Source organism: Squalius cephalus (assembly GCF_949319135.1).
Source record: "Squalius cephalus genome assembly, chromosome: 24".
Classification (NCBI taxonomy): domain Eukaryota; kingdom Metazoa; phylum Chordata; class Actinopteri; order Cypriniformes; family Leuciscidae; genus Squalius; species Squalius cephalus.
The window spans coordinates 21,796,960-21,812,396 of NC_137145.1; the positions used below are offsets into that span (position 1 = coordinate 21,796,960).

The window sequence follows — 15,437 nt, forward strand, 5'->3', positions numbered from 1 at the left end:
ATAAATTTGGTTTTAATTTTAACAAGGAAATGGAATTCCCGTACGCTTCCTCAAAGCTCAACTTCAATGAGCCGACAGCGAATCGCACTCGAATCTGAGGGAACCGAATCTGCCGTTAAAAACAATCAGCAATTAAAGCCTGGAATGAGGCTTTGAAACAAGATCACAGACCGCCGCTATAAGAGACTATCATTGTGTTCTTACATTACTAAGAGTTTTTCTCACTCGCTAATGGAGAAAGATTCCTAAATGAGCATGCATGCCTCGTTACCCCAGACGGGCCGGTTTTGATGTTCCAGTATTGAAAAGAGGGGAATGTACATTTTGTCCTTACATTTGAACTTTGTGTCACAATACAATGCAAAATGGCATGTGCGCTACATTCACTAATGGAGGCAACTCCAGTCACAGCCCTAACTCATTATAATCATTCATGGGAACATGCTTGTGGAGGTACGGCGGCAGGAACAGCACATTTCTCATCTGCATGAAGGAAAAAAGCACTACAAAAGGGTCGTTTGCTTTTCAGACGCACGGTCCTTTTGCTTTGAGTAAATAGAGCCTAGTTAAATACATTTTCATTGGCAATTCTGGGATTCTTGAGTTTCATTGTGGCTGATAAGGCAAAAACATAGTTTTTTCATGCATTGGTCAATTTTGAGATTTTGGGCTGTGTGGCGTTTCACAACTTATACACTTTGTGTTTATTTTATTGCACTTTATTTTCACCTGTAGATTTACAATACATATATTTAAAGTTGGTTTCTCAAAATGTTTTTATTCATGCACTTCACATGGTATCGGAAATTTCCTACTTCCTACTTCTGAAGTCGTGATTACGAGCTCGTCGCATTCAAGCGCTTTGTTGTCGGAAAGAGAAGGCATCATGGAAGACACCAGGTTTATTCTTGCCTATTTATTGGGAAAATCTATGCCAAAATATTTAGCATCCCATTCAATGACAACCATATAAACATTGACCACGTTATCTACAGATTGCTGACAATTGTGGAATTTCGGTCAATATACGGGCTATTACTTGGATGGATGAGCTTTTTTGGGCTTCAATATCTCAGGTACCATTCACTCCCATTATAAAGCTTGGAAGAGCCAGGATATTTTTTAAGTCATATAGACCTAGGATGGCTTGAGAGTGAGTAAATTATGGGATCATTTTCATTTTTGGGAGAACTAACCCTTTAACGACTGGACTAGGCGATATACGAGTTGTGGAAAAAACGAATAAAGCATACCTGTCAGAGCAGCAGTCATTCTGCCCTCCGCCATGTTTAAAGTTTATGGCCCGCAAAACTTGGGAACTTGGGTATCAGAATTATCCCTGAGCTTGCCAGAGGTAAATATATACGACTTGAGAGGGCGATCATGTCCAATTTTTAACTAGGAAACTCATATTTACGATCATTCCGATAGCATGTGAAGGCAGCATTAAATACACCTGACTATAATCTGAAGGATTTTACAGAGGGGTTTGTTCATAATCATATGTAGTAGGAATTTTATTCCAGCTGTTGACAGTATTTTCTGATTTATGGAGTGATAAAAAAGAAATATCCCAGTAAAAATCTTTTGACTCTAATAAGTCAACAGTATGTTTGGAATTCTTCATGTAATCAATCAAAGTATGATCATATCTATTAGTTAAATGTTTTATCCTTTCTATGGGGTGTCTTGCCTCAAAGGGATAGTTCAACCAAAAATGTAAATTCTGTCATCATTTACTCGCCCTCATGTCAAAGTGCGGGTGGGGTCCAGTGCGGTTGTTTTGGACCCCATTGACTTTCATTGACATGAGGGTGAGTAATTGGACAAAAACTGTTGAAATATTCCTCAGAATATCTTTTTTTTGTGTTCCGCAGAAGACCGAAAAGTCTTACAGGTTTAAACTATCATTTTAAGAGCTGCAAAAGAAACTCAAAATAACTATAAAAAATAAGACACTTTCTGAAACTCTCCCATTGCACAAGATAGAGAGCATTTTAAGAAGATTACTTTAAGGCTGTCAGACAAGACTGACACTGGGGGAAAGGAAGACGATATTGAAAGTCTGTCTTGCAGACAGCTTTGCGAAGTTCTTCAGACGTGGTTAAAGTTAAAGTGTTCATCTGTCTGCATGCTAATATTCGTCTGGGATATAGCGTGAGTGAGCAATTTCAAATGGTCTCAGGTTATTTTAGATAATGTCTCTTCTCCAGACACAATACCATTACCAAAAGATGAATCTTTCAGAAGTTCTTTCTCTTACAACGTCATTTACATTTCATTCTGTCAAAACAGGTTGTGTAAGTCAGATCTCAAAATCAGAGGAATAATTTTCTGTCTGCCCCCAGAAAGCAAAGTCACAGACAGTTTTAATGTTGTACTGAGAGATTATTAACTGAATTACAGTCAGAAGAACTGAGTGTCAAGGGGAAATGAGACAGAGGTTATATTTCAGGATGTCTGCTGTCAGCTGAAACTAGAAGAAAGTTTCTTTAACATTCAGTCATACACTGTAAAATCCCTGTTAAACTGGTTATTTCCCGTTAAACTGGCAGAAATTCACAGTAAAAAATAGTGACAACGTTTACATTTAACAACTTATAACTGTATATTTCATTAAGTGATATAATGTTATATTAATATACTAATATAATCTGACTTTTTACCTTAATATGTACCGATAACCACCACAATAGTACAGGTGCAGTAGAGAACCACATGATGAATCAGAGCTCATCGTAAGCAGCCTGTTCATTAAACATTAATAAGTTACATTAACTAAATAACATAACACTAATGTGCATTACCGATAACAAAAATAAGAAGAAACAAAATTATTGTACATTTTTTTATCATTTGTGATGTGTAATGCAGGGACTTCTGGGAATGTCCTTTTACTGTTTTTTTTACAACATCATATAATTTGGTAAAGTATATGATATTCATAGTTTTACTTGCAAAAATCATAAATTTGACAGTATTTTACAGTAAAATTACATATAATGTGTTAAACCATCACCATATATATAAGGTTACTTACAGTTAACAGGTTTCTACTGTATTTTACTCAATAAATACAAATATAATTAAAAAAAAAGACAAAAAAATATGTTTTAGTGTAGAATAAACACTGGTCTAGTGATTGTGGTCCTGCTTAACCTAAGGAAGGTAAGCGAAGAATATTTGAACGATTAGCATTTGAAATAAAAATATGAACTTAATAAATACTGCACATAATTCATATTTACATAAACCAGCCAATATTTGAAAATAGCAAGCGAAACCATTTTAAACATTTTGTAAATAATGTAGTATTCATATAAATAATGGTTCCATTAGCACTTCCTGCATTTGGAGGCAAAGTTGAGCCACAGGTACGGCATAACATTCATAAAATTCATTTTGCTTTTCAGTTTTGGCATACGATTTAGAATGAAAAAAAACCCAACAACACTAACTTTCCTCATTTACATCTGTCAAATACAGTCAGGTGTACATGATGATCCCTTTATATACTGTATGTATATAATTTATATAATGTAAACATAATTTGATAGATGAAGGGGCTGACACATCTTACCCCCACTCTTACCTAAAAAAAACTTTCACTTAAATCGTAAGTTCGCCGATTTTGTATTGCTTCAATTTCAGTAGTTTTTGTAAAGGAATGTCTACTCTTTCTCTGTTACCTGGACCGAGAAATTCACATTTATTCGTCAGCAAAAGTGTTTGCATCATCTGACTTTTGGCCAAGCTCCAGGGCTTTCATGAAAACGACAGATGGCACTTCCACGTTTTTGTATCCCAGAGTCTGATCGACAAAGGGTTATTAACAAAACAGTGTTGTTAGAGTAGGGTTATCACTGAAAACTGCATCATACTTTGTCTACTCTTTAAACAGCGCTGTGGTAAACACACTATGGCAGGAGCTTTCTGACCTGTACACGATGGCGTTTTGCTTTGGGAATTTGGGCAGAACTGACAGATCAGTGGTTTACTTACAATTGTTTCGCCTCCTTTTGGGCTCAAACTGTGCTCGTTGTTTGAAATGTTGACTAAAAACACAGAGTTTTTTTCAACCGTGGTGTTCTCTCAATATTCTTTGCAGCCTTACGTTCCCACTCCCGTTTTGTTTTTACATTCCCAGCATCTATAAATGTGTCGTCTGTCAATTTAGCTCTAGATCTTGTTTTGAGTCTGGTTTATTGGAAATCCCTACAAGCCAATGAAAAGAAACGGCCTCCATCTAGTAGTTTTGTGGGTTATGAGGACAGCTGGAAATCACTGTAGATGACTAATCCATAGACAGGGAAACACTATGACTAATCACTATTGAGATGATGAGCCATAGAGATGCCGGCGTTCCTTACGCTTTAGTCAGAAGAGAGCTCAAAGCCTTCCAGATGACTAAAACAAGGGAAAATATCAAAAGGAGGACAGCTTTACTTCCTGTTAAATGGGTCAATGACAAAATAATTGGAAATGTTTTTAAAATTAATTTGAATAATTTTTGGGGGCAAAAATATCAGGATGGTACCTTGATATCACAAAGCAAAAAGCCCCTATGAAAGAAACCCTTATTACCTATTTTGCCATAATCACTATTATTATTATTTCTTAGAAAAGCATTTATAAATATTTGCAATTTTTTGTCTGCCAAAAAACACCATAAGACAGGAAATGATCTCATATAGAGAGAGCCCCTGAAGACCCCAATTACAGTGTCAAGGTCAGGAAGCCTAGATAATGTTCTCGTCCATTATTCACGAGACGAAAAAGTGAAACACGATACCATCCTACAAGCAAATGACGAAAGACAACACATTTGTCCTTCTTCTGCCTTTATTTTCCATGTTGCTCAGTGGAAATGATGCATAAATACACATAAACACTGTCAAACATGCGAATGACTTGATGCCACCTTGGTAAACTGCTAAAAGTCTTTTTTCTTTCTTTCCAGTACAAAGATGTCCTTTCCAGAGACTAATCTGTAACAAATGTACAAATATTTGAATTACAAAAAGGCAGCTGAACTGGTTCGGAGGGTATAAAATTGTAGTAGATATAAATAAAACACAAGGTGATGGCCGAGTTTGACGATGACTAAGCATTCGAGCTGTTTTTCAAAGGATACCTGCTTTTGGAAGTGTGGCTGATGTGGCACATGACTGGTTTGGTGGCTCTTGCATTAGCTTCCTCTGTTCACGTGTCTGGGAACTCATCTGAACGGGAGAACTTTGAGACTAGAGGAGGCGTGCTTATGCAAAGAGAGTGTTTTACATTCAGGGCCAACAGAAATACAAAAAGATTCACAAACAAATAATGCGATATCCAAAACAAGCACATGGTCAATACATCATGCATACAAAATCGAAGGCTCTGTCAGTGTTCACCTACAGGGGCTGATTGTGGTTTTAGTGTCCGTGGTGAAAAGACAAAGTCAAACCGGTGTTATATTTTTCAGTAGGGCTTTGTCAACCATTACCATCCAAGATAAAGAGATAGATGAGGAAAACCCTGGATATGTTCAGCTTTGAAATAATACTAGACCAAGTTATAAAAACACCTTCGTGTCCTCAATGATCTTAAAATCAAAAATGTGCGTTTATCTAAATCTCCAATCGAGTGCGGCTCCATGCTGTTTAGAGATATTACATGACAGGAGAAGATTTTATTATGTTTTTTTAAGACTCAGGAATCACTCATAACTCCACTTTTCACTTCACAGCCACAAATATTTAAGACGGCAAATTTGAATTACATCTAAAGACTGTCATTTGTGAGAACACACACTGAAACGTTTGTTTTAAAAATACATTATCACTCACATTAAGGCTTTTAAGTACAAACTGGCAACTCTCACTCACTCAAACACGCATTCACGCATTTTATTGAGTGTAATCACTCAATAAAACAAACTACGGACTTCATGACTTCCAGTTGCCCTACGTGACCAAGCATATGATTAAATCATCTATTTAGGAGCAATGTGCAACTAGGTCTGTATTAAAAAGAACTGATATAACCATTTTACTGACAATGGTAATCGTGTGTTCTGGGTTAATACGTGTGGTTTGAGAGAAGGTATCAAACTTCAGGGCTGAAGTACCTTCTTTTTCTGCAGATATGCATCCTTACGTGAGGATTTACCAAAGTCCATTTTTCCATGGCTCAATTAGTTTCACCACAGTAACAAAGTTAAAGTAACTACGTAGTTTACACAACGGCCATGGTGACTGGAGATGTGCTGGCCTGTGGTGAGTTGGCGATGGGTAGTGTCTGAGGGATGCTGGGATGTCGTCCCTGGGTCATATCCTGCCTGCGTCCTGGTCCTTCTCCTCCAGCAGATGAATGAGCTGACCAAAGCTCTCCTTTACCACGTCCATGTTGTCCACCGTGCTTCCCTCCAGAATCCAGCTCTTGCCTCGTGCCAGAGGTTCCAGCTCAAAATATTTCTTTATCTGTGTGAGAAATTAAGAGATGGAGAAAGAAATGAGGCTCAATTAGGTGGAGACTTCTTACACTATCAATCAATCTTATTTTTAACGGCCATTTGTAACTTGTATAATTTGCTTCCACTTATTTTAGCTGTACAAAAACAGTCTGTTGCGCTGCGTGATATTCGAAACTGGTATTTGCTATCATACTATTTTAATGAATTATCATAATCATAAACAGACTGTTTTGTAGAGCAAATAGCGTCATCGTTTACTGCACTTTGTTAATCTTCAAGTTATTTCCCTATCGCAGCTAATGAATCGAAAGTCTGGCACATTCACAGAAAAAAAGCTTACTTCCGCATTGCAAAAAAGGTGGATAAACTTGGAGTTAAAAAAAAAAAGTGTTCTGATGGACCGAGAACAACATGAACAAAATAGTGCTAAACGCAAAAAAGTGCAAAAGAAGCTTATGCACTTTTAATGGTAGATAAAAAATTACTTCCCAAATATATTGTTGTTGACATCAAAAATGGTGTATCTGATCAAACTTGTCGCATATTCATTGGTCATTTAGTAGAAGCAATAGTCAAAAGCTGTTTCCATCCAAATTTGCTAATTTAACTTATGCGCAAAATTGGAACATTAAACATATGAGAATAAAGTAGGGTTTCCACTTCCTGGGTAATTGGTGCAAAATATTTGTAATAAAAATGCAATCGGGGAAAGCCACTGTGACTCTTTTATCCTACATCATAAATGACTTGCGTCTCAGAGACGAAACGCAAAAAACGCTGTCATGTTATCTTGCGTTCGGATGCCTGGTGTTTGGGAACGCAATCGTGTGAGATGCTTCTGGGAGTTCATTATACCAAAACATTTTAATGATAGACTTTAGCTCAGGCATTGCAGATTGACCAAATCAACATTTGAGATGCTGTGCAATGAAATTGGTCCACTGGTTAGTCCAGTTATCCAATCGCATCCACTGTTGAGGCAAAGTGTTTTTGTTGCGCATCAAGGCATATGCATATTTTTAAAATGTATGCACATATTTGTGTTTCCATCCAATGTTTTTTTTTTTTTTTTGCGATAATCCAAAACTTGCTTAAAAATAGGTGGATGGAAACATAGCTGTAGAGAGATGGCAACATGGACAAGTTGCATAAACTGCTTAGACTTGTTTTGCAGGTTAGTCATCTAATTGTTTCTTTAAGAGTGGTCATAATGGGTTTTTTTTTTTAGTTGAGTTACTTAAACAGTTAGCATGACTTTTAACAAAAAAATTTCTGGGTATACTATTTATATCTATCTATACTACATCTAACTGATAAAATAGCACTGTAACAAATCAATCCTGAGATCAGACTGTTAGTCTGCAGATTAAAACAAGATTTTTCAACAAACTTTTGGCTGTGTTTGTTATTTTGGAACAAGTTTCCCCTACTGACCAATAAGAACGCAGGCTGAATTGTATCTGTAAATATTCATCTGTAAATGAGTTCCAAAATAAAACAACAAGATCTTTATTCTACTGAAGTTAGAAAGTATGTGGTATCGGCCAAGAAATTCCAACGTATTAGCCAGGGGAATATGAGGACAAACTTGTAGTACTAGCGCCAGTCCTTTTCAACGGGGCAGAAATGGGAGGGGAGACAGGAATGCGATCAGTGTTCGCTATGGTAGATGATTTGGAGGAAAACTTTAGATAACAGGAGAGAAAAATTATATTTTAATGAGCAAACATGATGAGCACTTGACTTGACAGTGCTTGACTGAACACAGCATTTATGAGATAGAGGATGTTTCTTCTGATTATAAGCAGCTCTGTGTTTTCAGAATTTCCAAGGCAACAATAGAAAGCAACAAACATAAAAATTAAACAAGAGTTATTTCCAAGCCCTTCAGGAAAGATCCTCTCATTGTGAATTAAAAAAGCCATGTGCCATGTACAATGGTCTCAAAAGGTATTTCTGAATGCAAAATGATACTTCAAAAAATTACAAAAAAGTAGCATCTGCAAAAACATTTTTTTTTTGTCCAATCAGAGTAACCACAGGTGTAGTTCTACACTTTATGAATATCTAAATACTCATAATTTGTATACATAACATTTTTGTTAGGCTATATCTTCAAATAAATCCATGAATGTGGCTTACATTTGGACTCACTGTAGGTTTTGCTAAATATTCATCAGTAAGAACTTAAAGGGTTAGTTCACCCAATAATGAAAATTATCCCATAATTTACTCACCCTCAAGCCATCCTAGGTGTATATGACTTTCTTCTTTCAGCCGAAGACATTCAGAGTTATAATACAAAATATCCTGGCTTTTCCAAGCTTTATAATGGGATTGAATGGTACCCTAGCCCAAAAAAGGTTGGGTCAGAGGTCACTCTTCCGACGGAACTTGTGTTAGGCTGTTGCCGGAAGCCAGAGGTTGTAGTTTATAAAGTTATAAATATGGATTTTTTCCTTACAAACTCATGACTATTCTTCAGAAGGCCTTTATTGACCCCTTGGAACTGTATGGATTACTTTTATGATGGATGGATGGATGCGCTTTTTTGGGCTTAAAAATCTAAGGTACCATTCATTCCCATTATAAAGCTTGGAAGAGCCAGAATATTTTGAATAAAACTCAGATTGTGTTTGGCTGAAAGAACAAAGTCATAAACACCTAGCATGGCTTGAGGGTGAGTAAATTATTGGGTCATTGGATCACTTGATGAATGAACCCTTTAAGGAATAACAATATTGAACCCCACTTATGGACATAACACTGAGACAAATTTCCAAAATGTCTTATTTTGTGTCCACAGAAGTAAGTCGCAAAGGTTACAAAAGTCATGAGGTTGAAAAAATGCTGACAGAAAATATAATTTTAGGTTGAACCTTCTAAAGATCTGAAAGAATAGCATGATGCCAGAAAAACCTTGACCTCAACTTGAACAACAGCACTTAAACATCCAAAAATGTCCCTGTCAAAGTGATTCCTCCCCTCCAGCTCCTAATTTATGATTCCACCCAAATCGTTGACCTCTAACCTTAGGGGACTTAAAGAAGCCCAGAATAAATACAGAGTAAGCCTCTAGCACAGGTGTGAAAAGTGAAGGCTGAGAGGCTAAATCATTTCAAATGCTGCACTCGCATTATTTATTCCTGACACAAAATAATCACACTGTATTTTCCTCTTGTTTTGGCGGTGTTTCTGGAAGCCGGCCCGTCTCGTCACCTGATTGGCTCAGTCCCAAACCTCCCTGCTGTGGAGAGAGACTACCCCACTGGGAGCACTTCTTCAAGCCTGGCCTCTGATTCCACATTTAAACTCACTCACAGCACTGAAATACATGGCATCAGTGTCACATCTAGGCAAACACTGAGCTTAACTGACAGCCAGCGGGAACGTGCCAAAAAAGCCATAGGAATTTCTTACTTCCCTTTGAGAGTGCAATGAAAGGAAAAAAAATAATGAAAAATCAAACAAAACATCCTTTGAGCCAACTCTTTCCTATTATGCCAAGAATGTTGATTAAGATTTCCCTGTCTGGGACTTCATTGCTACAAAATTACCCAATCCTGCTGCTTCGAAGAGCAAGAACAAACTTGGAACGCGAAGCCATATTTGTCTATTGTTTCACAGTGAAACATATCCAGGCCTAAAAAAGCAAGTGTAACATTTAAAAAAGACAGGAGGTTTAGGACGGACTCTACCAGTGACGTTCATGAAAAATACTTAAAAAAGATGATACTGGCTGATACAGAGTGCTGGTATGTCTGACGGCAGCTGATACAGCAGAAAATGTATCATCTCTACCCTGAACAATTGCTAAAAATACAAGACAGAAGAGATGGGTCAGAATGGTCAACTTTCAGCAGTGCTTTATACTTTGTTTACATGTATATAGAAATTTCTGAAAAAAAAAAAAAAAAAAAAAAAAATCACAAAAACACTTTAAATGTTGCCACACAGCCATGCCAGGCCAGTAGTTGGCGATATTGTGCTATAAAGATTTTATGTAAAAAAAAACACTGAAGAATGTGTACTACTTAACTGATGCAGTATATGCATACTCGTCCATATAGTTGTATGATCATTTTAACGATTGTAAGCTGACTTGTAAACGTTATCTATGACAACCGACCCCAAAAAACAAATCAGTGTTCCACTATTGCAGTCAAAATTCCTTCCTGTCGAATTCCAGCACATTTTTATAAACTGTTGCCATGTGCAAATGGTTCTCATGAAGTATATTACAAAATCTGTTTCACCAGTTCACGCACAGCATTTGTTTTCAGTAAACTAAAACACTGATAGGAGACCAAAATGCAGTGAAAACTTATGTCCTGTCAATCAAAATTTGGTGACAGATAACTCACGCGGTGAAGAAAATATCTCTTGTGTGGCTTAGGTGAAAAAGAAATTGTGATTTTCAGGAGGAAAAACAAAACAGTCAAATTATAAATAAAGAAAGAGAACAAAAGCAATAAAATCATTTATTTTTGAAGTTGCCGATTTAATTATACTAGGTGTAAAACAAGGTGTAAGTAAAAAATAAAAAGCAGAATCACCAAGGGGTATTGGCGGATGTTGTTCTAAGAAATCAGATATTGGTATCAGCACACAAATATGATTACACAAATTTTAGAGTGTTTCCCAACTGAGAAACCTTGAGTAAGCCCAAGATGTCTAACCTCAGGCCATGTGCAAGGCTCACATGGCGCCAACTAAATCAGCAAGTTCTCCAAGCCCGATTGGCTTTAACACCTGGTTTACTGCAGATCTTTTTCTTTATGACATGTTTGGATATGAAGTCTTTCCGGTGTCAGTGGGATAAACCCTTACTGGAGACAAGCCGTGACTAAATCACTTTGTAAGAGACCTGACTACCGATGCCCCTGCACAAAGTCAGAAGCTCATGGGTTCCAGGTCAGGGGCCGTGAACAAGCCTCTTGGCCTATGTGCTTTCATAGTGTGTTCGCCAGGCCATAGAGCAGATTTACAGTAACTCAATTTGCGTAAAGCTTGACGGTTCACATCTGGAATTGCAACAGGATAAAAAGGAGCTTGGATTGAGCTAATTAACTGCAGCATTGCAGGACTGCAAGGTCTCTTATTGGTGCAACTACCAGCCTCCAATCAGTTGTCCTCTTGCCCTGTACGTTTGTGTGGACTGACCTCCACTTGAGGAACTCACCCACAAAGAAAGGATATACACCCACAGACGCACCCCCTCAGGCACTGACAGGTGACCTGCTGGCAAGCCCACATCAACAAAGCTGCTCAAACTATAATCAACAAATCCATCTGATATCCATCAGACTCTGAACTTTGTACACTTAACCACACACACACACAGACCCACCTGCAGATCTGCTCCCCAAAAAGGGAGAAATTCCCCAATTACAGTGCTCATTTCTTCAGCATACTGCAAACATTTTCGATTGGGAGATTCATTTCAAGGATCATATCACAACGAGTTTCTAAAGATAGGAATGTGTAAGCATTGTGATATTCATCAATTTCGAAGAGAAAAACATAAAAAGGTTTTCAGTCCAAAGATGGAGCTGAAGCAAACGATGGAGAGCACACCTCCTCCCCCAATAGCTGAGACTCTGTCCAGTTGTTTTGCAGAGCTCTAGTTTCTGTTATTCATGTGTTAAATCAGGCTCATTCCACAGCAAACCACAGCAGTTCCATGGGCCCCCTCTATTCACATGCTGGAGGCTGCACTCCCTTTCTGAAGAGATTTCCTCATATTAATAAATGGAACAGTATTTCATGCAGGGCAACGAAGGCCCTGTCGCTGGGGATTCCTCAGTGAAGAAACATTCCTGACAAAGTAGCTCAGAAGAAGAGCTTTAGCCAAAATCGTGTTCAAGTTTCAAAACAAAAAGTGCTGGCCAAGCAATACGGGTATACATGTGCATGTATTAGAGGTGTATACATGTGCGTTATATATTGCTCAATCTCTCTTGACAGGAACTTCTTTGCAAATTAAGAACATGAACAAAGAAACAAAGTTGCAACAGACAGATAGTTTATGCTGTCAAATGTGGACAGAACTAAATTAATCGAGATCACTGGATGTCTCTATACACCTGAGATGAAAAAGGCCATCTGCTCCGATGCCATGACCCCCCCCAAACAAGCATAACTTCCCGCTGTCATGACTAGTGTTGGTCGGCTCTTATGTAAGCATGTGTTTGAGTTACAGTGATGACTGAAGTGGAGTTCAGAGTTCTCATAACTCACCGAGTCTGGCTCCAGAACATTGGGAACACATTAAAAGGAGCTGAACCTGCCCCCCTGGATATCTTCAACAACACTTTACCTAAACTTAATCCCAACCGGGAGCCCCACGCCATATCAGCAGTGATTCATAGACAAAAATTTTAACTTTGATACTATCCCAGAAGACAGTCATACATTTGCTATTTCACTTTGCTTTACACTTGTTCACACCCGTGTAGCGTAACACGCTCAAAAGCAAATGTTAGGCAAGGCTTGCCGCTCAGACTCACAGGACTGCAAATCAAATTGGTTAAAAATACCTTATTGTAACAGTTGCTCATGGGAGAAGTAATTCAATTAGAGCCCATGGTCTGCAAAGGTATAAATAGTCTATTACAAGATGAGCAATCTGGTGCCCCTTTCTCCACATAATGCTGGTTCCTGGACAGGTGCCTATTCTTAAATCAGTAAAGATCTCTCTTGACAGGAACGTCTTTGCAAATCTGGAACCATGGCCAGGATTGAAAACCAATGTTCTACAGAGTTTAAAGAGAAATTAGACTCCCAGTTTGCACCGACACCTTCTTGGAGAAAAAGCAGTATGGGTTAACCCAAGGACACTGATTAAGTTCTGCTTAAAAGATGGTCTCCAGTACTACTGTAGCTAGAATTTAAAACGTGTCACAGATCCCCTGAAGCTCTTCTGTCAATGCTTGTATCTGACCTATTGCAGAATTGTCCTGCTTGCACAGTCTGTTCTATACAGACGGTGGGCATCAACTCCCAGACTGTAAGTGATGCGTCTGCTCAGAGTGCAGAGGAAACAACACTAATTGCCATCACAGAACCATAAAGGATGTTCTAGTACACAATGTCTCCCTGTAATATGCTTTGTACAGCACGATAAATAATATACCATGATTTCGATGAAAAAATGTTCTTTGGTTTGCGTGCATCTCGATACATCACATTGTCAAAAACGCACATTTGGACTGCAAGAATTCGGATATTTCAACTGCATCGTCTATCCAGGATCCATGGCCATATGGTACACAAGCAGACGGCTGCTGGTTGTTCAGAAACTGGGCACTGCCACCAGACAGAAGTACTGCATGTGGCAGCACCATTGACCTCTCTCAGCAGAATGCCCTGAGTCAGGCTGCCAGCCGAGCCAAACAATAAAGTCTGGCCAGCATGTTTTTTTTTTTCCGAGCCCAGACAGAATACAGAGTCCAACCAGCCAGACAGATCTTCCACAGTTCAACCTCCTTCAGGCACACAAGATGGCCTTTGTCTTCGTGTCTCAAACACATCTTTCAGGACAAGGAAAAATTCCTCCCCCCAAAAAACATTCAATTGATGGCGCCTGATGTCAATGAGGACTTCTCTAAGATATTCCTCGCCCCTTTTCTACCATGTATTTTAGGGATGCACAACAAACTACTCAGGACCACTTACATAAAGTGCCGTAAGGTATGTTGTACATCTTATTGCTCGATGTTGGTCAACACGTTGAGATTCAATTCTATTGTATAGCTAAATTAATTTAGCGAGAAAGCAATGTCCAGGAATGAGAGTACTCTTAAGCAAGCATGAGTATTGAAAAGGGTCAGTGAGGACATGAAGAGGGCAGATAAGCCAAAGACCAAATACATTTGCTTGCCAGCTCTCTCTGTATGGAAAGCGATGTAAAAACGGTACCTGCATGGATTAGTCGAGAGGGTTCAAAGACATCTGTCATCTGAAACAGGTTCAGTTCTGGAGCTTGAGGGTCTGTGTGTCTCCCACTCATGTTGGTTCTGTGTGCATCCATCTCTATCAGTCATAACTTTATTAAAACCAGATGTTACGGGTGCCCTGTCTACTTCCAGAGCCGTGGTAATTTTATTATCACTCTAAATCACAACCCAGTGAAATCAGCCACAGGAGAAGGGGAGGGGGTGTGGGTCATGCAGGGGAAAACCGGGCAATTCTTTTAAAGGTAAGACATTGACCCCTTCCATTACCGCATGGGGGGAGCTGCTTCCAAAGAGCAGATGGGTAGATGGGGGCAGTAAATTACACCAGTGACTGTGACTCTGCTGGGTAGAGTTTCAACTGCAGAGCCCTTAGAATTGAGGACCATAGAGCTCCAGGGGTACCATATATCAAAGATACAAGAGTCTTTCTCGTAAGCATGAGGAAGGGATTTAAAAATTACACACACACCTGTAATGGTCAACACTAGTATGGTGGTTTGAAACAAAGTCAAACACATTACCTAAGAATTGTAGGACTGGTTTAGAAAAGCATCTTCATTCTATCTAAGTCATTTAGATTTTGGTGGTAGAGGACAGTCAAATTAGACAGATGGCAATATGGACAGGTTATGCGACATTCCCTGATTCTCCAAAACCATGAGCAAAACTGAAGAAGTAAGAAACCAGACAATATTAAATATAGTTTGCCTTGCAACACGGATAAAATATTTATAGTTGCATTAGAATATAAAATATTAAAAGTTGGCATGAAAGAGAAATTCACCATATGTATTTTTCTAATATTAAAGATCTTATTGTAAAAGATTCATCCATCCATATGTTTAATATTTTTACCTTGTAATTTCCACCATTACATCGTGACATTTACATTTGTTTCTCATGAAACAAAGTCAAACACATTACCTAAGAATTGTAGGACTGGTTTAGAAAAGCATCTTCATTCTATCTAAGTATTGAACAAACTACAGCTGGTTCAAAACGCAGCAGCTCGAGTTCTTACCAGA

General features: G+C 38.3%; 1 protein-coding gene across 1 annotated transcript in view; it reads right to left on the reverse strand.

Moving 5' to 3' along the window:
• Window positions 1-5,172: 5,172 nt before the first annotated feature.
• arl15b (ADP-ribosylation factor-like 15b) overlaps window positions 5,173-15,437 on the reverse strand; it is a 45,318-nt gene continuing 35,053 nt past the window's right edge. Inside the window, exon 5 of the mRNA XM_079861449.1 lies at window positions 5,173-6,461. Within this exon, the coding sequence (XP_079717575.1) occupies window positions 6,309-6,461 (153 nt within the window). The 3' untranslated portion in view covers window positions 5,173-6,308. The remainder of the gene's footprint in view (window positions 6,462-15,437) is intronic.